The 27,410-nt window shown below is 36.9% G+C and overlaps 1 protein-coding gene across 5 annotated transcripts in view; it reads left to right on the top strand.

Annotated features, from left to right (window-relative positions):
• Positions 1-27,410, top strand: part of CSNK1G3 (casein kinase 1 gamma 3) — a 115,446-nt gene that overhangs the window by 17,235 nt on the left and 70,801 nt on the right. For all 5 annotated transcript variants that reach the window (XM_055141941.1, XM_055141938.1, XM_055141940.1 and 2 more), the window contains exons 2-3: positions 18,249-18,673; positions 26,247-26,287. In XM_055141941.1, coding sequence (XP_054997916.1) covers positions 18,496-18,673; positions 26,247-26,287 — 219 coding nt within the window. In that variant the 5' untranslated portion in view covers positions 18,249-18,495. The remainder of the gene's footprint in view (positions 1-18,248; positions 18,674-26,246; positions 26,288-27,410) is intronic.

Below are 27,410 nucleotides of genomic sequence, written 5' to 3'. Positions count from 1 at the left end.
CTCCTGGCAGTGTTTGGGGGACCATATGGGTGCCAGAAATCAAACCCAGATTTGCCATGTGCAAGGCAAACATCCGACTCGCTGTATTATTACTCTGGCCCCATAGATTTTATTTTAAAAAATTGTCACTGAAACTCATTCTCTCCAGTGTCATGATCACAATCAAGATTAAAAATAATCCCATCACTATATCTCCTTCATTTCTTTGTAGTAAAACCCCTTCCCACTTCCAACTGGCGAACCACTAATCTGTTCTAGTTTCTGTAATTTTGTATTTTCCAGAATATCATGAATCATGTCGCATGCGATTTAAAAGCATATGTATCTTCTTTTACTTTGTAGAATGAAAATTTATCCATACTGTAATATGTCCAGAGTTTCTCTTTTGCTGCCCCGGCAATCTTCCATTATATGGATATACTATAGTATACCTCAGTGTGTTTATCCATTCATCAATGAAAGCGGTTTCTATTTTTTTCTCCTGTTTTTGGTATGTGTGTGATTTGAATAAGGCTATCACAAACATTTGCGTACCTTTTCTTATTATGCGAATTTAAGTTTTCATTTGTTTTGGTCAAGTTCTAGGATTGGAATTGTGAGTTTATAGGGCAGTGTACATTTAACTGTATAATTAACTGTTTAACTGTTTTCCAAAGCAGCTGTAGCATTTTACATTTCCACCAGCAATATAGAAGAGTTGTGATAAAAAAATATTTCTGAAATTTAAATACTGACTTTATAATAAAATTCTGAAATGTTAGTACCCCTGAATGAAACTTTATGATTTTTTTTTGTTTTTTTGGTTTTGGTTGTTGGGTCACACCCTGTGAAGCTCATGGATCACTCTTAACTCTGTGCTCAGGAATTATTCCTGGTAGTGCTTGTGGAATCATGGGATACTGGGGATTGAACCCGAGTCGGCTGTTTGCAAGGCAAGCATCCTGTCTGCTGTACTATTGCTCTTATCCCATAAATTTGTGACCTTTGCTAACACCAGACTTTTCCAAGTGTGTATTTCGATAAATTAGCAAACTTGCACTGTGGTTAAGAAGAAAGAGTAAAATTCTGTTATGACAGCCACCTGTGAAACAGCTACTGACTTTTCTGAGTATACATTCTCTCTTAATCTGGCATTATGAGGGAATGAACTGTTAGGTAAATTAGGTGATCTATAAATTTGGTAATTCAGTGTAACTGAAATATTTTCTTGGCTTACTTTTTTTTTTTTCTTTTTAGGTCACACCTGGCGATGCACAGGGGTTACTCCTGGCTCTGCACTCAGGAATTACCCCTGGTCGTGCTCAGGGGACCATATGGGATGCTGGGATTCGAACCCGGGTCGGCCGCGTGCAAGGCAAACGCCCTGCCCGCTGTGCTATCTCTCCAGCCCCATTGGCTTACTTTTTTAAAGTCTTGAATTTTACAAGGTTAAATTTGTCAGTATTGTTTTCTCAACATGTAAATCTTTGTTGCTGAGTACCAGAGAGACAGACAGTATAGGGAATAAGGCACTTAACTTTCATGAGGCTGGTTCCAGCCCCTACCTTGGTTCTTTGAGCATTGTAAAAAATGATACCAGAGCATAGAGCCAGCCAGCAGAAAGCCCTGAGTATAGCCAAGTGTGGCCCCAACACCCTCCGGTACCCTCCAAAAAAATCCAAAAACAAAAAGTCAAAACTGGGGCTAACTCTGCTCTTATTTAGATCTGCAATTACAAATGTGCAGTTATAAGGGTATGGAAATGTTTTGAGTTGAATGTGGTATATAATACTGTTCACCTTTCTTGTTCTCTGCCATATTTTTACTAGTGACCTCACATTTTAGTTCTATTTCTAGGGTGAATTATTTTTTATAAATGATTTCAATTTTATATAATTTAATGTGGGGTTTAGGGGCTCTTAAAGTTTTTTGAACAGAATATACATTTTGTGACCTCTTGGTGAATTTTTTTCTCTTGTCGGTAGCTGTGTTTTGGAATTGAAATTACAGTATTTGATTAGTGAGGTATTAGAGTTCATTTCTTTTGGTGTCTCCTAAAATGTCTTCCGATACCTTTTTCTTTGCTTCTTTATTTGGAAAAGAGAGGATTATTATAATAAGGGTTCCTAAACTTTTGAGAGGTACTTTACTTTGCTCATTTATTTAACAGACTTTTCTCATTTTCTATATGCTATGTACTATAGAAGATAATGGGGAGATTGAATAAATAAAATATGAATTGAATAAAATATCCTCGCCTTGAGGACATCCAGTTAAAAAATGGATTTTCTTAAGGAGTGAAAACATTGCCCTTGTTTTTTCCTATAAATTGTTAGTAATATGTAGAGGTTTGAACAAATTCAATTTAAGTTATTTTCCCTTTCATCAGGAAGATCAAAGTTTGTTTTTCTGTGATGTTAGCAGTCTTTGAAATCCTTGCCTACTTCTATTAATTCATTAAGATTGCATAATGGTAATATTTAAATTCTCTCATTTCTATTAACTTAAATACTTTTAAGGAGAAACTTTCTTTCATCAGTTAAAGTTGATCCTCAGTATTCGTGGATTCTCTTTTTGCAAAGTTATTTGTTAAAATCTATTTGTAACCCCTAAGACATTATCATCTGTTCTTTTTCAGTCATTTACAGGCTTGACCTTTGTTGAATCGCAACATTTTTTGGTTTACCTGATATGCAAGGTCTCAGTTGAAATCAAATAAGGCGGTGGTCTGCCTTTTTGCTTTGCTTTTTTGGACCTGTTTATTCATCTCTGAGTAATTTTGCTGTTTAAAATGATCCCTGAGTGCAGTGTTGAAGTACTATATGAATGTTCCTGAAATAAAGATTTTTATGTGTCTTATGGAGAATATAATGTGTCAGATGAGCTTAGGTGAAGCATGAATTGTAGTGCCATTGGCACGAGTTCAGTGTTTTATGTATACACAGACACACACACTGTCTTTAAACAGAAATATACTTTAAACAAGGCTATGTATTGATGGGTTGGTAAACATGTGGTCACAAGCTTGTAGGAGCCTCGCCCTTTATTTTTCTTAGTTCACTCTTTATAGCACCTTTGTAGGACATGAATTACTATGAGTAAACGTCTTGGTTTTTGATGGGATACAGAAGACTGCTTTTTAAATGATATAAAAATACCCTACAGGAAGTTGAAGGTCATGGAAGAAGTTAGGCATTAAGAGGTTTAATGAAACTTTATCTGGGAGCACATTCTGTGCCTAGTACAGGGTGTGAATAATATATGTATATATATTTTATTACATCTTACATTTATTATATATTAATATATAACATTTTTTACACACATTATTTTTGGATCACACCCAGAGTGCTCAGGCTTTGCTCCTGGCTCTGCACTCAGAGATCACTTCTGGTGGGTTTAGGAGATCATATGTGGTGTTGGGATTTGAACCCGCAGTGACCGTGTGTAAGGCAAGCACCCTACCCTCTGTACTATCACTCTGGTCCCCAATCAATAAAATATTTGTTGATTAAAAGTGCCTCTAAATATGTTGACTTGGATTTTAAATTTAGCATCATTCTTGTGATGGGGTTTGCCATTAAGTTTGTGCTATCAAGTCTGTCACAGAATTTATGGTATATCAGAAATACAAATTTAGTATACCTTCTGCTTGATTCTTTTATTGATCGTCATGCTTAAAGTGGCAGGAGATAAAGGTTGCATTTTTTTCTGGGTGTGCACATAGTAAATGCTAAGAGGACTGGATATTTCCAAATATAACATTGTCTTCTCTTTGACTGTTGATAACCATTAGTTAATAATAAAATGATTATTACCAACGAGAATATGGATTCACATCTGAAATTGAAAAGAGGTAGCACGAAAGACACTTTGAACACCTTTAAAATAGTTACCATAGGGGCTGGAGCGATAGCACAGCAGATAGGGCATTTGCCTTGCACGAGGCCAACGAGGGTTCGATTCCCAGCATCCCATATGGTCCCCTGAGCACTGCCAGGAGTAATTCCTGAGTGCATGAGCCAGGAGTAACCCCTGTACATTGTTGGTGTGACCCAAAAAAGAAAAAAAAGATAGTTACCATATCTGGTTGCTAGAGAGCGTAATTATTCAAACTTGGATACTTAGGACATTTAATTAGACTGACTTAGTAGTAAATATTTCTTCAAATTTATGTTTTACTTAAATATCTCATTTAAAATGGGACTTAGGGGCAGAGAAAAAGTACAGGGATAAAGGTGCATGCCTTGCTTGCGATGACCTGGGCTTAATCCCTGGCATTGCATAGTCCCCTGAACACATCCACGTGGAGCCCTAGAACACTGCTGAGGTGTATCAGGATAATCCTGACAGTGCAGGGCCCAAGTAGCACCACATCCTCATGTGCTCAAGTTGAACCACTGGCTTGGTTGGTCAAGAATCAACTGGTGGAGCCTTTGGATCTCCTGAGCATTCCTTGGGAGGTCAGACCCCCACCAAAGTACTAAATTATTACATTGTAATATCAATCATTTTGATACCTGTGATTATGTATATTATATAATTTGCTATTGTTTTAAATGTTCAGTTCACATTAACACTTTTTTTTTTTTGCTTTTTTGGGTGACACCCGGCAATGCTTAGGGGTTACTCCTGGCTCTGCACTCAGGAATTACTCCTGGTGGTGCTCGGGGGAACAAATGGGATGCTGGGAATCGAATCTGGATCAGCCTCATGCAAGGCAAATGCCCTACCCTCTGTGCTATCGCTCCAGCCCCCACATTAACACTTTAAACTTATAAGTATTTTTGACCATAACTTACAGAAAAGATTGGGCTGGAGTGATAGTACAGCAGGTAGAGAGAGCGTTTGCCTTGCACACCACTGACCCGGGTTTGATCCCCAGCATTCCATATGGTCCCCCTAGCACTGCCAGAAGTAATTTCTTGAGTGCAGAGCCAGGAGGATCCACTGTACTTTGCCAGGTGTGACACACCCCCTCCCCCCCAAAAAAAGGTTACAACAACCTACAGAAATGTTTTACATATCAGTGATGCCCACTATGCCAGTGGTATATATTACAAGCACCAAAACAAAAATCTCAATAAAAGAAAAAAATTTATTTTTTATTTGCCTTTTTTAGGGCCACACACCAGATGTTACTTAGGGCATACTCCTCCCTCTATGCCCAGGGATCACATGCCTGGCATTGTTCAGGGACCATACATATGGGGTGCCAGGAATAGAAATCTTGGCTACATGAAGGGCAAGTGTCCTGTCTGCTGTATTATCTGACCTTAAATAGAATTCTATTTTTCTTTTTGTTTTGGGGACTATACCTGACAATGCTCAGGTTTACTCCTGGTTCTGTTCCTATGAATCACTCCTGGTGGGCCCAGGAGACTATTTGGGGTGCAGGTGGTTGAACCTGTGTCAACTGTGTGCAAGGCAAGCATCTTACACCCTGTACTATTTCTCCAGCTCACAATAGAACTATTCTTACTATGTATATATTCACTAAATTTTTAATTATTACTTCCTTTGAAAAATTGTTTGAGGTACAGTGAATGAGTTAGCTAATAGTCATAATGCATAACTGGGTGGACAGTAATCTAATAGAACTGGTGGTAACTTTTAAATACTAGAATTCCTTGATTCTTAACAGGAATGTACAAGTGACATTGCTGCAATCGGGTTCCCAAAACATAAGTGTAGATGATAGTTACTAAATATTACTGAGACAAAACAAATGTCTGCAGTGTGTAATTAGAGAAATTGATCTCCATTTTTGACATTACAGTTAATGATTTAGCTTTTAAAAATAAGTGTTTAGTCTTTTTTTAGACAAGCACAGTTGAACTTTTGCCAGAAACCAGTAACTGGGACACTTGCTGCTAATAGAAGCATGTGATGTAACGGCTAGCCATCACATCACAAATATCCTTACTCATTTAAATTTTGGAGAAGCCTGGAGACATGTAATTTTTATAGAAACTGAATAAAGGCATTTGAAACACTTGAATGAGTCATTTTAGATACCAAATATGGACTTTTTATTTAAGCTAACAGGCAGTGAGAAATCAGTTTTGTAGCAAGTAACATGAAAATTTTAATTTAAATGTTGAGATTCCTTCTAATTTTGTATTTGTAAAGAACATTAAATGTGATACTAAATGTGAGATTATAACTGTAAAAACTTCTAATAATTATTAGTAGAGGTACTTACAGAAATTCTAATACAATCATTTTAGAACATAGTAACTGTTAATGTTTACTTGAAAGCTTGAGCTAACTATGGATAGTTTTATGAGTAGAACAATAAGAGAATACACTTATTTTACCTAGTTGCAGCCTTTTGAGATGTCAGTTGTTTCTTTAACGTCCTAAATTATTTGGCTGTGCAGATTAGAGAAGCTGATTTTCTATTTTATGCTTAAAGATTTATCAGTGGTTGTCAGATTATAAATATGCCAGTGGCCTGCATTTATATTCATGTAATCAGATTACGTCTAATGTTTTCTGTACTTAGCAGCTCATTTTGATCTTTTTTAGTGAATGTTGCTACATCAAAATTGTCACTGTCTATGAAAGCAATTCTGTTCATTATTCTCAAGGATAGTTTTTATAAAGCATTCTTTAGATGAATTCTATCCTTTTAATATAAATATTTAATGAGTTTGCTGAGACTAATGATAGAACTAAACATAATTACTAAATATTTTATTACCATTTATGCAAGCTGAAATAACTGCGCATTAACTGAATGCATGTCCATTCATTTCAGTTGTAGGAGGTTTTAAATTTCATTTATATGTATACTACCTTTAAAACATTAAAATACCCTCCAGCTATGTAAATGATTATTTGTGTTAAAAGAAACTGTAAGCTGGCATATTTTTTTTAAACCATATTATTAGATTAAAAATTTTTTTTTTATTGAATCACAGTGAGATATACAGTTACAAGGCTGTTCATGGTTGGGTTTCAGTTATATAATATGTTCCAATACCCATCCCTTCAGTATACATTTCCCACCACTAATGTTCTAAGTTTCACCCTCCCACAGGCTCTCTCTCTCTCTCTCTCTCTCTCTCTCTCTCTCTCCTCTCTCCTTCCCTCCCTCCATATCTCCCTCCTTCCCTCCTTCCCTGTCCTTATCCCTTACCCTTTCTCTCTCCCTCTCTCTTCCTCTGTCTCTGTCTGTCTCTCTCTGTTGCCCTCCTTTTGGCATTATGGTTTGTAGTACAGGTACCGAAAGGATATCATGTACATCCCGTTACCTGCTTTCAACACTCAGTTCTTGTCCAAAGTGATCATTTCTAAAGACTGGGCATATTTCTTTTTAAAAATTTTTTTTAAATTTATTTTTTAAATTTTATTGAATCACTGAGATAGTTACAAGCTTTCATGTTTGGGTTACAATCACACAATGATCAAACACCCATTCCTCCACCAGTGCATGTTCCCCACCACTAATATCCCCGGTATACCCCCCGCCCCCCCACTTTCCCACCCTCCCCCTGCCTCCATGGCAGACAATATTCCCCATGCTCTTTCTCTACTTTTGGGCATTATGGCTTGCAACACAGACACTGAGAGGTCATCATGTTTGAGGACTGGGCATATTTCTATTAAACTTTTTCCCTTGATTTTTTTTTTATTTCTTTGGATGCTTAATTTTTAAGTTGTTTGTTTTCATTGTTCTCCTTATAACTTTTAAATATTTTAAAAAATTTTAGTTATTACTGTTTATTGCCTCTGTGTCTTTAATATAATTCAAGAATGATTTTTGGGTCCTTTTTTTTTGCAACTTGTATTTTAGTGGACAATTTGGATCTTTTATCTACTCATTTCTGTTTTTTTCTTGACTACTAGAAGGCAAAAGTGATTGTTTTTTGTTTTATTTTCTTTTGGCCACACTTAGTGGTACTCAGGGCTTACTCCTGACTCTGCACTCAGGCGTCACTCCTGGTGGGGCTTAGGGTTTCATATGGGGGAGTACTGGGGGTCAAACCTGGGTTGACTGCATGCAAGGCAAGCGCTCTATCCACTGTTCTATCTCTCCGGCCCCAATATTTGGGTGCTTTTAATATCACGATTGTTGTGAATAATGGTGCTATAAATATGGGAGTACAGATGGTTCTTAGTTACCTTTTAATGGGGGCTTTGCTTTCTAGTGCATTATAGAAAGCAGTAAGCTCTCTTGTAGTCACTACATAGGTTTGATTAACTCATGTTTCCTGCTTTGCTATTTTGGTATTTGAATTTGTGACTCTGGATGTATAACTTTCTGCATGTTCCATCACCCCTCCCCCGATACCTATATAATTGATTTTGTTAAAATGGATCCATAGAAACACAGACATTAGAAAATTAGTTTACATAAGGTAATCTCACTTGCATAAAGTAATTTATGTGCCATATTCATTAGAAAGTGCTTGTCTGGGAACACTTGGGGCATAGTGGTTTACATATGTGAGGTTTAATGTCTCTAATGAGTTAAAAGCCTGATGTTAAGGAATCGGTTAAGGAATGTAATGAGGGGGTTCTGGGAAACAATCATACAATGAAAATCTAGAGTCTCGAGTTAGAAACAGTTTACTTACTAAGTGAGAATATCTTTTGTCAGTCCTAGGTTCCTGGAAATGTGGTAGGTTTAGGGATCACATGGTTACCTATAAGTTTGTCATCAAATGCAGCAAGTGTTGACCTTGCATATGTCAGACTACCTAGACTACCTCAGAAGTCTCCTAGTCTGATTCTCCTAGTTTTGCAATACTAATTTTAGACATTAATAAATCTTGTCCAAAGTACACAATTAGCTAATAACTAAACTTGGATTCTAAAATTACTTTTGTCTGATTTTATACTTTCTTGAATACAGAAATAGTAGGATCAAAGAGGTTCTGAAGCAGCTAGTGTCCCAAAACCTGTATTTGAGCAATGTATAAATACTGGACTTAAGTGTGAAATAATTATTATTTTTTATGTAAAAATTGTTAGAAGATTGGAGCTATAGATTTTTCTGGAAGACTTGAAGTAAGTGGTGTTAGAGAAGCCATGTTACAGGAAACTGGACAAGTTCTAGGAACTGCATGTTGACCCCTTTTAGGTTGTGAGTGCCGCCTCATTCTAAAAGCCAAGTGAAAACTGGGACTTTCAGTTACAAACTGCAGGGATCTGAGTTTTGCTCATAATCTAAAGCAAGTTTACAAGAGGATTTTTCTACCCCGCCCACTTAGCCTCCAGATAAGAATATGCTCAAGCTGATAACTTAAATGAATCTGTGAAACCCTGAACTTAATGACTTAGCTGAAACATGCCCAGACATCTAGTCTGTGGAAACTGCAATAATAAATGTTTATTGATATAAGATGCTGAGGTTTTGATAATTTGTTATGCAGCAGTAGTAATGAAAATATAATACTTATCTCTTTAGTTAGCATAGTATCATTATATAATAATGTTTTTCCGTTTAATTTGTTAACAATTCACACATTTTTTTGACTTGAAGGTTATGAAAATTATGACATGAGCACCCACTTTTCTGGTTTTGACATGATTTGCAGTGGTAATGAAAATGTAAATAAAAAGGTACTTGCATCTTGATAGGTGTGGCCCTCTAAACACTGTTGAATTATAACTATTTCATGCAGTTTGTGGTTCTTTGGGCAGCAAAAGTAAGAAATGATAGTACTACATATGATCTTTTACAATGAAATTTTGCTTCTCAAGTGTGAAGCAGTCAAAACCACAGAATATGAATTAGCATGGATTCATCCTTATAGAACATTTGAATTTTGGAGGACTTGGCTCTTAGTAGAGCACATGTCTCCCAACTGTGAGTTTGATATACAGCACTATAAACAAAACTTAAATAAAATTTGAATTTTTCTAAGCACTAAAATTTTATTTCCATGTGTCATGAAAGTTTTTTCTTAGTTTGTAGGCTGTGCTAAAATAGGCAGGAGGATGGATTTAGTCTGTAGGCTGAAGTTTATTGACTACTGACACAGACTTGTAGTCAATTCTAATACTGTTTGTGAGATGCTATTGTAGGGAAAATAGTAACATTAGCTTGATAATTGATGAAAAATCTGATGTTAAAGATATTTATGAAAATTGAAAAAAAATTGTATTTATCAGTAGTTTATTGAAAGGGCAGGTCTGGATGGAAAAACTTTGGAGACAGTATAATTACTCTTTGAACCACTGCTAGATATATGTGTTGATTGTTTTTCCTTCTCCACTTAGAGATGATCTAGTCAGAACCCCTTTATTTCTTGTCACATGTATTTTTTCAGCCTAAGTTCATTTTGGTCATTGGTCTCATTTTGAGTTATTAAAAACACTTTTTTCTTTGTGTGTGTGGTTCAGTATTAAGTTCTGTATTAAGTTCTTCCATCACTTCTTGCCTCAGTTTCTTTACCTCCTAGTTTGGGGGTTTGCCCCTGACTCCAGACCTTCTATTGGGAAGGGTTTGGGAGGCAGTTTCTTGACTTCCTCCCATCACCCGTGCTCCTCTGTAGTTCATGTGGGTGGAAAGAAAGGCGCCGTGCATGGCACATTTTCAAATGCTGTTTCTACTTTGGGTGAGCTTTGCTTTTCATAGACTTCACGTGTACCTCTTTTGAGTACGGATATTGCTGTCTTTGAGTATAGATGTTACAGATAATTCTGAAACATACACATCAGGTTGAAAGAAATGAGTACCTCAAGTAGAACTAAAATCCTCCAAAGTATTTTTATATTACAATATTTGAATTCCTTACATGCAGATTGTATTGTGGATATTTAACTTTACACAAAAAGTTTTATGTTGAAAACAATGTGGGATATCAAATAAGGAAAACGGCAATTTTTTAAATAGGAAGAAAGAAGGACTTTTAAAAATAGTGATTTGTACAGTAACTGTCTTTTTTTGTTATTTTCCATTAACTTTTTTTTTTTTTTTTTTTTTTTTGCTTTTTGGGTCACACCTGGCGATGCACAGGGGTTACTCCTGGCTCTGCACTCAGGAATTACCCCTGGCGGTGCTCAGGGGACCATATGGGATGCTGGGATTCGAACCCGGGTTGGCCGCGTGCAAGGCAAACGCCCTACCCGCTGTGCTATCACTCCAGCCCCATTAACTTTCTTTTTTAAAAGCATTTTAGATAAGCTTTATGATGATGTTATAATAAATAAGCTTTAATAGGATTTTCACTTGGGGGAAATGGATTACTTCAAAAGACATTTTTGAGGTGTAGTTTGCAAACAAAGCTTTCTTTAGTGTAACTTGTTGAATTTACATAGATATGTACAACTCTCTAATTCTCTTCCAATCAAAATAAATATTTTGTTACTCCAGAAAGTTCCTCCTGTTTCCTTGGAGTCAGACATCTTACCACCCTAAACAGTAGCTTACAGGTTTTAAAACTTACTTGGTCTGCCATCTGCTTTTCAGGATAAAAAGTCACACAGTGTACCTTTGGAAATCTACTTTTAAGTGAAAAAGCAGAAAGCTTCCCTTTCCCTTGCAGTTGCCCGAGAGGCTTCAGAATTATTCTAGCATTCACCACACCCTCCCCATTGCCCACTTTAGAAAATACTGCAAGCAAATAATTCATTCTCATTCTACAACTTTATGTAAGTGGAATAATATATGTGTTTGTGTCTGACTTATTTCATTCAGGCTAATATCTGAGAGAGCCTGGCAAACTACCCATGGCATATTCGATATGCCAAAAACAGTAACAGCAAGTCTTACAATGGAGACGTTACTAGTGCCTGCTCAAGCAAATTGATGAACAACAGGATGACAGTGCTACAGTGCTACCTAGTAATAGTCTGTTGTATGAATATACTAGTTTGCTTGCCTTTTCTATTACTAGACATTGGGATTGTTCCCAAGTTTTGGCTATTATGAATAATGCTGCTATAAACACATGCAAATCTCTGTAAAATTAAGTGTAAATACCTGAATGGTATTGATAGGTCAGAATAGTTGAATATTTTACTTTATAATAAAATTGTCAAGCTCTTTTTTCAAATCATACTATTATGCACTCGCACCGGTAACTTACGAGAAAATTCTGGGGTTTCTTCACCAGAAATCTGGAATTTTCCTGATTGCGAATTAAATTTCTTATTATTTGTTGAGATTTATAGTTTTCTGGAATCTTCCCAGTGTTCCCAGTGAGATGAGATATGAGAGTGAACCTCCCAGGAAGTACCCTTTAGTATCATAGAGTTGAATGTCCACCTGAGGCCCTCTTACCCACTGGAGGAATAGTATACTGAGAGGAGTCCTCTAGGTGTGGTGCTTTGTCAGCTAGGGAGGGTTGAAGTGGTTAAACAGTAACCAGTCCTCTTGGCCTTTTTATTTGGTTCAACTTGGTCTCTGTGGTCCAGGGTTGTGCATTAGCAGCAGCTCTGGTGTTGGAAATTTTTTTTTTATTGTTTTATCTGTGGGTAGATCTAGTTGGCCTTCTTGTGAGGGTAAATAGTAGTATTAGACACATTATATTTGTTTACATAGTATTTTTGTCTTGTATATTATTAGTTATAGAAATAATTCATCATTTTGAAACACCTAACTTTTGAAAATGCTCTTGTTATTTTATTTTATAGACTCAACATTTTAAATTATGTTTTTACTGTTTGCATAGTCATGGCAGAGGCTGCCAAGCTACCCATGGTGTATTTGATATGCCAAAAAACAGTAACAAGTCTCACAATGGAGACGTTACTGGTGCCCACTAGAGCAAATCGATGAATGGGACGACAGTGCTGTAGTGCTGTTTACATAGTATTTAATTGCACTTGATTTGTGTCTTTGTAAAGTTGTTTCTTAGAAAATAGGTTTTACATTTTTTATATAATATGAAAATTCTTGCCTTCTATGGGGAGAATATGTCTATTTTCATGTAAGTGTTTAGTGTCTTGTTTTCTTTTTGTCTTACGTCTTTTTTCCCCCTTGTTTTGATCAAATGCTTGTTATTTCAGTTTATTTCTTCATGATTTTTCTATTCTAACTCATTTTTTTTTTTTTTGGCTTTTTTGGGTCATACCTGGTGATGCACAGGGGTTACTCCTGGCTCTGCACTTAGGAATTACTCCTGGCGTTGCTCAGGGGACCATATGGGATGCTGAAAATCAGACCTGGATTGGCCACATGCAAGGCAAATGCCCTACCCACTGTGCTATCGCTCCAGCCCATCTATCTCAATTTTTGTTGTTTGGTCTAAGTGCTGCAAAATGCATTCTTGACTTCTCGTTGATTAGAGTTAATATTGAACCACATGGTTCTTAACAAATTTAAGATTCTTAATATTATTTCCTTTGCTATCACCTTCCCCTATTTGTTTTGTCATATATTTTACTTTTTTTTTTTTAATTTAAATTTTATTGAATCACCATGTGGAGGGTCACATAGTTCTCAGGATTATGTCAGTTATACAATACTCAAACACCCTTCCCTTCACCCGTGCCCATATTCCATCACCAACCACCCCATTATACTCCTGCCCCCTCCCGCCCCCCCCAGTCCCCGCCCTTGTAAGTGATAAGTTTCACTTCATTTACGCTTTATCTTGGTTACAGTCCATGTTTCAACATGTAACTCACTATTGTTGCTAGGGTTTCCCCCCAAAAAAGAAAAGACAGTCCCACTGTCAAGGAAGCATTTGATGGCTCTCCATTGCTGAGAATGTAGAGATATTAAGTCCCGCTGTTTGTTACATAACTTTTTCTATTTTTTTCCCCCCTCGTCCTGTGCCACCGAGATCACGCCTGTTTAGTAATCACCACGCTGCCTGACAAAGGGAAAACAAACCAAAAAAGATGGTTATTTCCCGTCATCAGCCGGCGTGGGGCTCTGACTTAGTTGATAGTCTGGTAGAATGTCTGCAAGCAGTTTCTGGAACCAAAAGTAATACGCTGGTATCGGCCCCGGCTCGAGATTCCACCAGCGTCCCGCTGTTCCAAGTACATAATAATTTATTCCCTTGTATCCCATTCCCACGCCACCAGGTCCGTGTCAGCTTAATGGACATCATACTATGGTTAACGTCACACTGTGTTTCTTCCCGAGAAAGAAGGATATTTCTTCTCAGCCGGCGTGGGGATATGGCTTAGTTCAGTCTATAGAGATGGCTACCACTTTGGTAGCCTTCAATATTTCAGCAAAAGACTTACTATTCTTGTTAGGATTTCCCACCAAAGTCCGACCCGTTAAAAGGGAACCATTTCATATTGGTGATGATTAAATGACAATAGGTTGCGCGGCCATGGCAGCGGCCTTGCGGCTTTGAATTTCTGTATAAAGTCCAGGGAAAGTACAGCCAGAAATTACATGTCGCTACAAACTTTAACCCTATTATGGTCCCCCCAAAGTCCAACCCATTACAAAGGAACCATTTCATATTGCTGATGATTAGATGACATTAGGCTGCCGCGGCCGCGCGGTTTTTGGTTTCTATATAAAGTCCAGGGAAAATTCTGCCTAAAATTCTATCGCTACAATCTTTTACCCTTCAACAAAAAACTTAGTACTATTGTTTGGAGTTTCCCCCCACGGTAAGCCCTGCCAAAAAGGAACATTTACACGTTGCTGACAATCAAGAGAGATTAGGTCGCGGTTTTGGATTTCTATATGAAGTCCAGGGAAAATTCTTTTGGTAATTGCATCACTCGCTGGCAGCGCCTGGGCCAGAAGCTCCGAGCACACAGTTTGGAGGCATTTTGGGGGCGCCGCTCGTGTCCAAAGTGGTTCAGTTGCCTCCAGGGTCGATCTCGCGTGGGGCCAGAAAGGAGCGTCCTCACATGGCTCTGTGCTTAAATGTCGGCCGGCACAGGGCGGATCCGGAAGTCCCGCCCCATCGGCTTTCCCGGGCTTCCTGTATAGTCTAAAAACCGGCTATTGCCTCGCTGCGTTCAAAAAGAAAGATTTGAGAGAGAAAAGACCATACCCTGCCGGCAGCGCCTGGGCCAGAAGCTCCGAGCACACAGTTTGGAGGCATTTTGGGGGCGCCGCTCGTGTCCAAAGTGGTTCAGTTGCCTCCGGGGTCGATCTCGCGCGGGGCCGGAAAGGCTATTTTACTTTCACATGCTATAAAAAATACTAAGAAAATATCATTTTTTGAAATTGCAAATTACTTGTATATTTCTGATTTTGAACACTTCATTTGTTTTTGAAGTTTTATGCTTCTATATGATGTAATGGTTTATTGAGCTTTTAAAGAACCATTCAAGAAAACCCTACAGGATATAGAATTTTAATTGAAAGATTCCTACCTCCCCTCATTTTTAAAAATTGCTTTGACAACGTCCTTCTGCTTTCTTTTGGGAAAATAACCTGCATCATTATTATTATTTTTTAAAAATAACTTTATTAAACCAGTTTAGTTACTCAATATTGCACCACCGTGTACCTTCTCACCACCATTATTTCCAATTTTTCCAACAACTATTGAGCCTGCCCCCATAGCAGACCCTCAATAATTTATTTTACATTGCTTGTTATAAATAATTTGCTAAAAGGATGATCAAAAAATGTTTCCTTAGAAGTAAGTTAGTGAAGATTGTTGTGTCTCACCATGGAGCCCTTAAACCCTTGCATAAGAGATTATTAAAGTGTTACAGATTAAGCCTTCTCTGTTTATATTCTGTCAGTCGAGATTGGTTGCCTTCTACATTACATCCCATTCAATCTGGTGGGCTACTTCTGGTTCATTAGTGTTACAGAGTTTGAGATATTGCATGGCCGAAATCCTTGCCACTCCAGGGTGCCCAAAATTTCTTAACAGGGTGATATAGCTGAAGTTAAGTTCTTAACTGACTGGCTGGTGGCTTTGGGGTGTGTGAGTTACTGCCGAGCTTCCAAAATACAGGGAGATGGGGGTAGGTAGCCTATTCCTGACCACTGGAAAGCTGGAGATTTCAGTCACAAAACATGCATACCTGAGTGTTTGAATAAAATAATTTCTGGTTGAGGCTTGTCTGAGCAGTGGGGTCTGGTCAGTAATATGGCAGTAATTGGGGAGCGTCTGCATTATTTCTTACAAAAAGTTGAAAGTGTTTTTGTTTTCAGTTTTTAACACTTAGACTGATATACTGAGATTTATTTTTCATTGTATTTAATAGAATTGTTGAATTTTTGTATTTTTTATCTATTTGCAGATTGGTGTTTTTCACCAAATTTAGAGAATTTTCATTCATGTCTTAAAAATGTTTCTACTCAGTTTTGCTTTTTTTCCCCCCTTTTAATAAAAGTCTAATATGATGTTAGTACCTACTTACTACATCAAAGTCTCATTTTCTAATTCCTCTATCAGGTTCATCTTGGAGTCTATTTCCTTTGAATACCCAACTCTGGGTCACATTTTTTACTAATTGCAATTTCTGGTAAATTTTAACACCTCATTGAACATTACTTAACATTGTTAGCCTGGGTTTTGGTCTATATAAGTATGGTGAGGTTCATTTTGAACTGTAATAAATTTAATTGGAGATATTCAGGCTGTAGTTAGGCTAGTTTAGACTAGTCTTTACTCTGAGGTAGGTCTATACTCTTTGTTCCAGGTCTTTGTGTCACCTGAGTTTTCTGGGAATACAATACAGATCTGAGTTTTGGTGATTAATGGAGTTCCTTTTTGAAGGAACTCCATTAATCACAGTGCAGTGCACAGAATCTAGTATCTCCAGTTAGTAACTTTATTTAATCCTATAGTATCCATTATCTCCTAGGTATTTCAGAATATTCCTCCCCAAACACGAAACCTATCCTTCCCTACCATCCCTTCCAACAACACTACTACGGTATCATCTTTAGTATAGTCTTTCCCACATTCTACTCATTTCAGTAGTCCCATTAAGATTTTCTGTAATCACTGTGCAGTGCTTGAGCTATATTTAGAAAATTGCCCTAGCTATAGAGCTTGGGTGAAGGTGGAATTTGCCTTCATTTTTCTCAGAGATCACAGTCTGCACTGCCCTTTGTTTAATGCCTGAAAACAGGTGCTTCATATGTTTTGTTCAGTTTTATATTTATAGCAGAAGGGGAAGTTCAGTATCGGTTAACTGGTATTGTACGCTGAAAACAAGTCTTACTTAGTTTTACATGTGCCAAACACATGCTTAATGTTTCATCTGCAAGTTAAGAGTATGACAATAGGAAACTTTAAAAAAAATACTGTGATAGAATTAATTGCTATGGGGTGTGCTGAAATTTAATCAGAAAGTGCTGTTATGATTGCTTGTTAACAATTTCAGAAATAGGAATAGATCTTTTATATTAAAATCAGTAGGACATCACTGTTTAGATCAAAGTATTATTTAAACTTAAGGACTTTTTACAGATTTCAGATGTATTTGATGGGTGAAATTCTAGAGAAGCTCAAAGGGTAGACTTGGAAACATTTTTAAATTTTAAATTAAAAAATATTTTGAGCTTAAGATATTTATCAGTATATTGCAAAACTTAAAGGTCACGTTTTCTACCTCATGAGGTTGGTGAGTACCAACATTTTTCAGCCTTGTGGAATCACATTTGAATTTCAAAGCCCAGTTCTGTAAGAATTAAGGGACAGTAGTAAGAATGTTCTTTGTATTATCAGTTCTGAGCCTTATTTCCGTATAATAGTGGAGAATAGATGGAGATCAGATGGCAATATAGAATTTCAAAGACTAAAGATTATTATGGATATAAATTTGTGGAAGATGTTTTTAGTAACATCATTTGTGTGTGGGAGGGGCAGTATCTTTATTACTGAGTTACATATCTAGTCTGTAATGGAGTTTTTTAATTTAATTTACATTTAGATTTTTTTTTTTTTGTGGGGGGCCACAACCAGTGATACTCAGGCCTTACTCCTGGCTCTAGGCTCGAGGATTAATCGTAGTGGGACTTGGGAACCATGTGTTGCTGGGATCAAACCTGGGTCAACTTTGCAATGCAAGCTCCTTATGTGCTATACTTTTTCTCTTGGCCCTGTTTTTTTACTTTTTAAAATTAAAATATTTTTACATGGAAAGATTTACATTAGTCAATATATTGGCTTAAAAAATTCAGTGTATTTTATTACTTTTTAAAAATAAAGCCAAATTCTTCCTGTTTTTGCTTTGCTTTCTTTTGTTTTTGTGACCTTTATTATATGAGTATGGGTAGTAGTTATATGAATACTGTTAATGGATACAGTATTCTGTGATTTTCTTTCAATGGGTAGCTATAACTAGCAGTAATCCATTGCCTAAATTTTGTATCTCCGTTTCCCAAATAGATAACTCATTTTCTTTTCTTAATATTCTAGCTCTCTATCAGTATCAGCGTACATCATTGGAGGATTATATTGAAGACATGTTCTGCTGAAAAGACAACTGAGGAAAACTTTACGAATGGGATGAACAAGCGCCAGCTAATTGACTACCTTCTGCAATTTGAATGTTAACATTACCCACCTGGTACAGTTACCTAGTGATGTACCTATTCTCACAATACCCTATTTCATTGTGCTTGTCTTGATCAAAGAATTCAAAGTGGAGTACCGCAAACTTGATATGGATAATAAAAAGAAAGACAAGGACAAATCAGATGATAGAATGGCCCGGCCTAGTGGTCGGTCTGGACATAGTACTCGTGGAACTGGGTCTTCATCCTCTGGAGTTTTAATGGTAGGACCTAATTTTAGAGTTGGAAAAAAAATTGGATGTGGCAATTTTGGAGAATTGCGATTAGGTAAGACTATTTTGATTGCTATGTTATTTTTGATTATTATGTTGAAAGTATTATTTTAAAGTGAAAACTAATGAAAAACATTTATTTGTTTAATAGTAATTTAAAGGATATGGGCATCGGGAACTTCTTATTTATTTGAATTTACATTTGCAAAGAACGCACACATATATATATATGTATATATGAACATCTAGATTTAGTTTTTATTTTGGGGTCACACCCTAGCGGTTCTACTTGAAGTAGTGTGGGGTTTTGGGAGGGTTGAATCTCTGGTACTTGTCCTTTGGGCAGTCTCTACCTCTGAATGTCTGAATTAACCATCTGGAAGATGAGACAAAGATGGAAGTTGCTGTTGAACTCTTTCAACCAGTACATAAAGAGCTGCCACACTGAAGAAAAAAAAGAAGATGGAAATAATGTCAGGAAGTCTTACATGTATATTTTCCAAGAATAAAGTTTAGCATACTTCTTCAGATTTCAAAGTATGTGGCAAATGATCACTTACGAGGCTATGTGTAGCTTAAACTCAAGGTAATAGTGAAATTGTTTAAAGAAAATTTAAATTTGTTAACACCCCGATCCACCCTTCTTCCCAAGTACCTTATAACAGAGCTTGGGAATCTATTCTTAACATGGGATGCCTTCTTTTGTTCTTACAATCAGGTAAGTTTAGGATGCATTGGTCTAATTTAAATCTCCTAACTCTAGATACGAGGCAGTTGAAACTTGGTGAGGGAAGGTTACCTGCTGCACATCACACAATAATTTTGTCAGAACCAAAATACATCTTTCAAATGTCTAGAATAGAAGGAAATGTGACTTCATTCATTGAAGAGAAACAAGGAGTGCTCCTTGGTTATTTGGGGATCAGTGTGGAGGTATTTTGAAGGATCAGGTCAATAGGTACTATTTCCCAAATTGGAAACTTGAGAAGTAAAAATAACAGGTTGATTCTGTACTTTTCTTTAGATCTAATCTCGTTGTTAGAAGCAAATTCATTTGTATGTTTATATCTTCTCAACTTCTTTCTTTCCTCTTATAAAACAGCCTAATTTGTAGTTACTCCTCCATTTTATTAATGTTTTGTGTAGTTAATATACATTAAATCTTTGAATAAAGCAAGCCAATAAAAGATAATAACATACTTTGTGCATAGCTATATTATGATGTTACTGGCAGACTCTGTATTTAGTAGGTTCTCAAATATTTGAAGGGATGAATGTTTTCTTTTAAAAGATTGTTGAATAGATAATTTTGATATTCTTAAGTTGTTTCTGAATTTTGAGTTAGAAAAAACAGATTACTTGTATAACATTGAGCACCATTCATCTTTTCACTATCCATTAAATATATATAATATGTAGTGCATATTTTCAGGTGTGAGAAATTAGACTAATACTGTAATGGAAAACTGAAAATTCTCTAATCATAATGGGATATATAAATCATTAACCATTTGGGACCTCAAATTTCTTAACTTTGAAATGGGATTGTTTCCATTTCTCAGTTTATTGTGAGGATTAAACATTGTTAATAATATAAAAGGACCAGTGTTGTGCTTTACATTTTGATAGACGGATTGGAGGTACAGTATTGTTGGTAAGACACTTACCTTGCTGGATTCGATACTTTGCCCATCTATGTTCAATCCCTGGTATCACATTTGGTTCCTTGAGCACTGCCAAGTAATTCCTGAACACAGAGCTAGGAGTAAGTCCTGAGTTCCTCTGGGAATGAACTGAAAACAAACAAAAATTAAAATTATGACTTCTGTTTATGTATTTTAATCTATATTATTAGTCTTTTACTATATGCTATATCATGATGTACCCTATCTCTTGCTGTGCCTCTTTTTTCCATATATTACAGCCAACTTTTTTTTTAAATAGGGTCTTTGCAGTGTATTTAAAAATAAATATGTGTATATGTGTCTGTATGTTTGTGCCCAGCAAAACATAAAAAATGTTCTAGAGTAGAACATTTTAGCCAGGGAAATATGAAAAAATACATTTACATATACTGAAACTGTATATACATTATGTTGAAAAATTCATGCAATACTTTTCCTTTTGCAGTCTTAAACAAGAATAGGAATGTCAATCTGTTTAACCATCTATCATCTGTCTTATCTAAACTATAGATATTTATTGTTTGTATGTATTTGTTTAGATGCATTATGTATCTGTGCCTATATATTCATTATGTACAATTTATGTAGCTAATTAAGTACCTTATCAGTAGACACTTAACGAGCATTTTACTGTAAGACCCCAAGAGATTTCACCAACCAGAAAAAGTTATTATATGCATGTATATTTTTTCTATACCTGAATAATATAGAAAGCATGCTTAAGATTACTATTTAATTAAATTTTGGTTTTGTTGTTGCTTTTGGTGGGGGGTAAGGTAGGGGGAATCTTACCTGGTAATGTTCAGAGGCTATTCTGACTTTGTTTAAAAATTCATTAGTAGACACATACCTTGAATGTTTGATTATGGTCACTAAAATTTTTGTGATTACTGTTAGGGTAGGAAAGAATATAGGTATTCATGCTATAGGTACATGATTTGTGTGCTTGTTTTTGTGTTTGGGCCACATCTAGTGATGCTCAGGACTTATTCTTAGTCCTGTGCACCATGTACCTGGGCCACCTGCATGCCAAGCATGTGCTTAGCCCATTGAGCTGTAACCCTAAATATTAAAAAGAAAAAGTTACAAAAATTTGGTTCTGAGATGTAAAATGGCTTCAAATAGTATCCTAGAATTAAAAAGTATTTACTGCTACTTGTATCTGTACTTTTATTGTAAGAAGTTGAATTATAGTTTGACTTTATTTTATCTTCTTTATTGACAGTGGGTTTGCATTCTATGTATTAGTAGCTACATTTTTAACTTAGACAAATCAACCAAAATACCAAGAAACAAAGCCAGAAGAGTAAACTAGAATATAGCGTATCGTCTGTCTTATTGTTCTTACTATGGGATTGAGAGAGAGGGCAGCAGACTGAGCACATGCTTTGCACTCGGGAGACCTGGGGTTAGTCCCTGCCTGTGCATGGTCCTCCAGCCATGAGATTAGCCAGATTAGTCCCCATGAAGCACTGCTGGGTGTGACCCCCAAACCAAAACTGAACAAACAAAATTAGCCTTTCTTACTGGGGAGAGAGTTCTTTTGGGGCTAGTCAGCTATTTTTGCAAAGGACTCTGGAGTGTACATTGGTCAGCTCTGTTTGGTCTATATACTCTAGGGGACAGTATTCTTCTTCCTTAATCATCCAAGGACTTCAGCACCTATACAAAGGTCACCAGAGTTACTCACCTTCAGAATTACTCAAGCTAGTTAATCCTAAATTGTTTGTCTTACCCTACCTTACCTTTCTGGTGGAAACTCCCTCTAAAGGCCTTGACCTTAAACGCGTCTTTTGCTTTTGTCTTCTATTACCTGACCAAAACATGATTTTTATCCTGTGATTCCCTTTATAGTACAAGTAATATACTAAACTTTGTTTTTCTTCCTCTGTTTCGTGTTCATTTTTGTGGCCACACCTGATTGACTGTTAACATAAAGTACACAGATGTATGTCATATATTGATTTATGAGTTACCATATCTGAAATGATCTATCAAACTATTCAGACAAGTATACCACAGGAATTTTCACAATTATTCTTATTTTTCTTATTAGCTGACCACTCTCCTTATTTTATTATTTCTAGTTAAGAATTCTTTTGAAAATTCTACAACCCTTAGTGTGTGTGTATATATTAGTATATATATAGTGTGTGCATCTATCTATATATATAGATAGACACACGTTATACACACAGATGTGCCTTGATTAGGCTTGATACACACTTGATTAGGCATATTTATTTTTGTGAAGCAAGATAGTTTTTATTTTTTTATTTTTTGCTCTTTGGGTCACACCCATCTATGCACCTGGTGGTGCTCAAGGGATGGGATGCTGGGATTCGAACGCAGGCTGGCCACGTGCAAGGCAAATGCTCTACCCGCTGTGCTATCCTTCCAGCCCCTAGATAGTTTTTATTGAATGAAACTTACTTAGAAAGATATGCAGGGAGGGAACAGGAAGTATGTCTTCAATAAAGAAGGTGGGCTTCTCCAAAGTGGAAAAGGCAAAGAGACATAGAGACAAGCAAGTGAGGTACATGTTCAAGGGAGAACACGGGTTTAAAGAACAAGCTTATATTTATCATTTTTATGTACAGTTCTTTCCTACCAATTCTAACTGAAGCATAGTCTAAAACTTGACTGACATTTATAATAATGGAGGAATAGACTGATTCGGTAACAGCTATCTCAGAATAAAGTCATGTTAATTTTTCTTTCACAAAGTGGACCCAAGGATGGGTACATCTGAATTTTCTTGTGGCTAAATTTAGTCTCAGTTCTAAGTTGATTACTTCAATTTTATAACCTGTTGGCCATCAAGAAGAAGAAGGGCCTGGGGAATATGCTTTGATTTTTGAAGGGAGTGATTCACCTTTACTCATTTTCAGAACTTTATAAATGGTCATACCAAGCTGAAAGGGGGACTGGAATTGTGGTCTCCAACTTGGTAGTCACAGAAAACTTTGGCATTTTAAAGTGAAAGTAACTGTCTTTAAAATAAAATAGTTTTTTTCTGAATGGGGAAAAATATTGGCATATCATGAATCTGACAAAAGGCTAACACAAGAAAAAAAGCTCAAAAACCTCAACAATTCCATCAGAAATGTGGGGAGCTGGACAGACCTTTACCAAAGAAGACATACAGCTGGTGCATGAAAACACATTTGCTCATTATAGCTTAGTATAAGGGAAATGTAAGTCAAAATAACAGCATTTTGTGAAGTAAATGTGAAACCAACAATGAACATATGTGAAGCAAATCAGATAAAGGAAAATATCAGATCATCTCAGTCATGTTCCAGATAAACAAACAGGAGTGGACAATATCCTGTGAAGACTGACCAGAGTACAGGGGTTTCCAAGGAGTCTGGGACACTGAGGAGATGGAGCAGGGGTGTGACATAACAAGGTGGAGAAATACTTTGTACCCTTAAAACATTTCTACTATTTTAAAAACCTATAAGTTGTTTTAAAAAACTAGTTGTTTCTGTTACGAATAGATTTATAAATGTAGTTTCATAAAACATTTTTCTACATTGCCATATTTAGTGCTTTACCTGGGCTATAGAACTCTGACCCATTGGAATTCTAGGTTATTTTTTGTCAGTGTCAAGGATCACTGTAATGTACTTGAATTATTTATATGTAAATGGTATTAAATATCTATTTTGGTTTGTCATTTGCTTTTTTTTTTATATGTGGTGAATCCCCCAACCCCCAACGTACTGAAATTTAAAACAATTTTATGTAACCAAATCTGCACAGGATCTCACATTTTCTTATTTTTTCATGCTCACAAACCCCTACATATATTTGGGCCATGGATGTTTCTCTTGCTCTTTAGACTATATTTAATCCTATTAACTCCAAATTACATATTTGGAATTTAGTTTGGCTATTGAATGAGGTGCTGGAAACCTTTTTTATGGGTAACTCTTAGTAGTTATCAGAGAGTCTTATTGAATAGTGCCTTTTTTGGTTTGTTTTGGGGCCCCATCTGGCTCTGTGTTTAGGGATCACTCCTGACATATGGAGTATTCAGGATCAAAACTGGGCCAGCCACATAACAAATAAGGGCCTTACCCTTGTACTGTCTCTGGCCTTGGAGTAATACTTTTAATATAGTACAGGTTTTATACAAATTGATATATTTACTAGTTTAAATATTAGCCCTAATAAGATCATGTCCCTTAACAATGAAGGCTTTAAAATCAAATTGTTAGACTGGAGAGATAGTATAGGAAGTAATGTACATTTGCCTTGCACATGGCCAACCCCGGTTTGATCCCTGGCACTGCATATAGTGGCGCTGCCAGTAGTATGCCCTGAGCACAATTGGGAATAGCCAAAACCCCCAAAAGTAGTATCAATAATATATATTTTATATATATATATAATAATATATAGGCAGAATCTCCTACCCCCGAGCCAGGCTTTCTTCACCAGGGACCCTCGGTGGGGGGTGGTGGAGAGGAGAGTTGAGTTTGTTGAGTTTCCCTCCCTGCCGCAAGCAGAGCCCCGGCAGCCGGAAATCTCTGGAACCCAGTGACAGCCATGCTCAAGGCCACTCTCTACATGCTCAGATGAACCTCATGCATGAAGGAACCAGGGCTGAGATCTCCAAGCCTGCTCAGATCGGGATGGGGCCTCCTCCACGCAGACCCACCATTTTTCCAGTAGCTTGGCAGTCACACCCACAAAACTGCGCCCCCAGTTCCATGTAATCCCATCAACGGCAAAGATCCAGAGACTATATAAATCAAAAGCTCCTGGAAGTGCGCGTGCAACCTCTTATATCTAGCCCACTGATGTGCCTAAAGCAGTACACATGTTTGGTTTTAACATACTTGCTTGTGTTCTCTGATAAACATTCTCCGTCCCTCTTGGAGAGCCTGGCAAGCTGCCAAGAGTATCCTGCCTGCACGGAAGAGCCTGGCATGCTCCCCGTGGCATATTTGATATTCCAAATACAGTAACAGTAACAGGTCTCATTCCCCTAACCTTGAGAAAGCCTCCCCGATGGTTGGGGAAGATGAATAAGGAGAGGCTGCTAAAATCTCAGGGCTGGGATGAATGGAGACGGTACTGGTGCCCGCTTGGGCAAATCGATGAACAATGGGATGACAGTGACAGTGATATACACACATACACATATATATATATAATTTTTATTTACTTTTTTTTTCTTTTTGGGTCACATCCAGGGATGCTCAGGGCTTACTCCTGGCTTTACATTCAGGAATTACTCCTTGCAGTGCTTGGGGGACCATATGGGATGCTGGGGATTGAACCCAGTTGGTTGTGTGCAAGACAGCAAACATCCTACCTGCTATACTATCCTCTGACCCCCTTAGTAATAAATTAAAAAAAAATAATAAAGTAGTGGTTGGGAATGGTATTTTATGTGTGCGTGTGTTCTCTGTCTCTGTTTCCCCCCTCCCCCCCACTACTTGCTGCCAAGTAGTGCTCAGGGGATTGGGGACTACTAGTGATGCTAGGTCGACTGTGCTAAGGATATGGAGCTGTTGGGGCCATGCAGTGCAGGGGGCCACACCCTGGAGATTATTGGTGCTTGGGATTGCACTATAACCCCTGAAGTATCTCCCTGCCTCCTATACCAGAGTTGTGATTTTGTTTAATTAAATTTGTATTCCAACAAAATTAAAATTCTTCTATTTTTGTATGCATTATTCCAACAATATAAAAATCTTTACATTTTTGTCAGTAGGCTAGTATTACTGATACTATTTTCAACTGGGCCCAGGTGTAATACTAAATACTTTTGAGTTGATCATAAGTTTAATGTTATCATTAATATTTTTTGCCACTAGTTGGAAGCCAAAACCTATGCATCATTTAAAAATGGCTTTTAGAGAGTACAGTTTTGTATGATCTCATTAAAAGTAAAGATTCTGACTTTTTTTTTCTTTCTTTTCTAAGGGAAAAATTTATACACAAATGAATATGTGGCAATTAAACTGGTAAGTTTATATTTCTTATTTTAACTATTTTTTGTTAATAATTAAATTGCATTTTAGCTGGTCTTTCATATTAAACTCCTAGCATGATCCTATTCCTCAAGAATAATATAATCTATAGGATGTCTATGTCTTTCTTTAGCATAAAACCCCTTTATCTTGGCAATATTACAAGATTTGAGTTTTTGTACTGTTTCAAATTTAAGAAACTGGCATATTGTCATTTTAACATTCAGTAAAAGGTAGAAAGCAAGCTTTATCTTTCTGATTCGTGATTAATACAAAAGTGTTCATGTTATCTGGGTTATTATTTAAAGGATAGCTTCAAAAATCTCTTCTTATTTATATATTTATATTTCGGGGGTGGGGGGGAGCACAGGACTTCCCAAGATGTGCTCAGGAGGTCTAGGCCCAACCAGCAATTCTTGGTCAGCTGGGCCATTGGTTCAGTGAAAGAGCCCAGATCAGAGTACTATTCTTACCCGCTATGTGATGCTGCTCAGTCTCTGCAGTGCCAGGATTAGCTGGGCCACCCTATGGGACCACACATACCAGGTGGCTCAGGGAATTGAACTCAGGATGGGTGCACCTAACTGCTGTGTTGTATTCTATTTCCCCTCTGAAGCTCCTTTTTTTTGGTTGGTATTTAACATGTGGAAAGTTGTTATTTGCTTTATATTAGGGATTAGAAAATTTTGATGTGGTTAGAGGATTGCAGGAAATGGGGAAAATTCCTTTGTTTTTGAGCCACCTCAGCAATTCTCAGTGCTTACTCCTTGCTCTGAATTTAGAGATCACTCTTGGTGATGCTCAGGGGACCATGTGGGGTACCTGGGATCTAATCTGGTTGGCTTTGTGCAGGCCAAATGCCCTACCCATGGTACCATTTTTCTGGCCCCAAAGCGAAATACCTGATTGGGTAGAGGATTGCAGGGAAAGTGAGACTGTTCTTAAGTCCTAAATGAGGTTGAAACCAGTTGTTTTAAGGCAGATCCTTTGAAAAAGTAGGAATCTGAGAATTTAATAAGACATTGCTTTCTTCTGTAATGTTTTGATCTAGTTTGCTAGTTTGTTAATTTGTTTTGATCAGATTTCTCTTGAGTTCAGCACAGTTTGTTTTTCCCTG

The sequence above is a fragment of the Sorex araneus genome, chromosome 6 (genome assembly GCF_027595985.1).
Source record: "Sorex araneus isolate mSorAra2 chromosome 6, mSorAra2.pri, whole genome shotgun sequence".
NCBI lineage: Eukaryota > Metazoa > Chordata > Mammalia > Eulipotyphla > Soricidae > Sorex > Sorex araneus.
The sequence above is the reverse complement of the archived record's forward strand: the minus strand, read 5'-3'. Positions and strand labels throughout refer to the sequence as shown.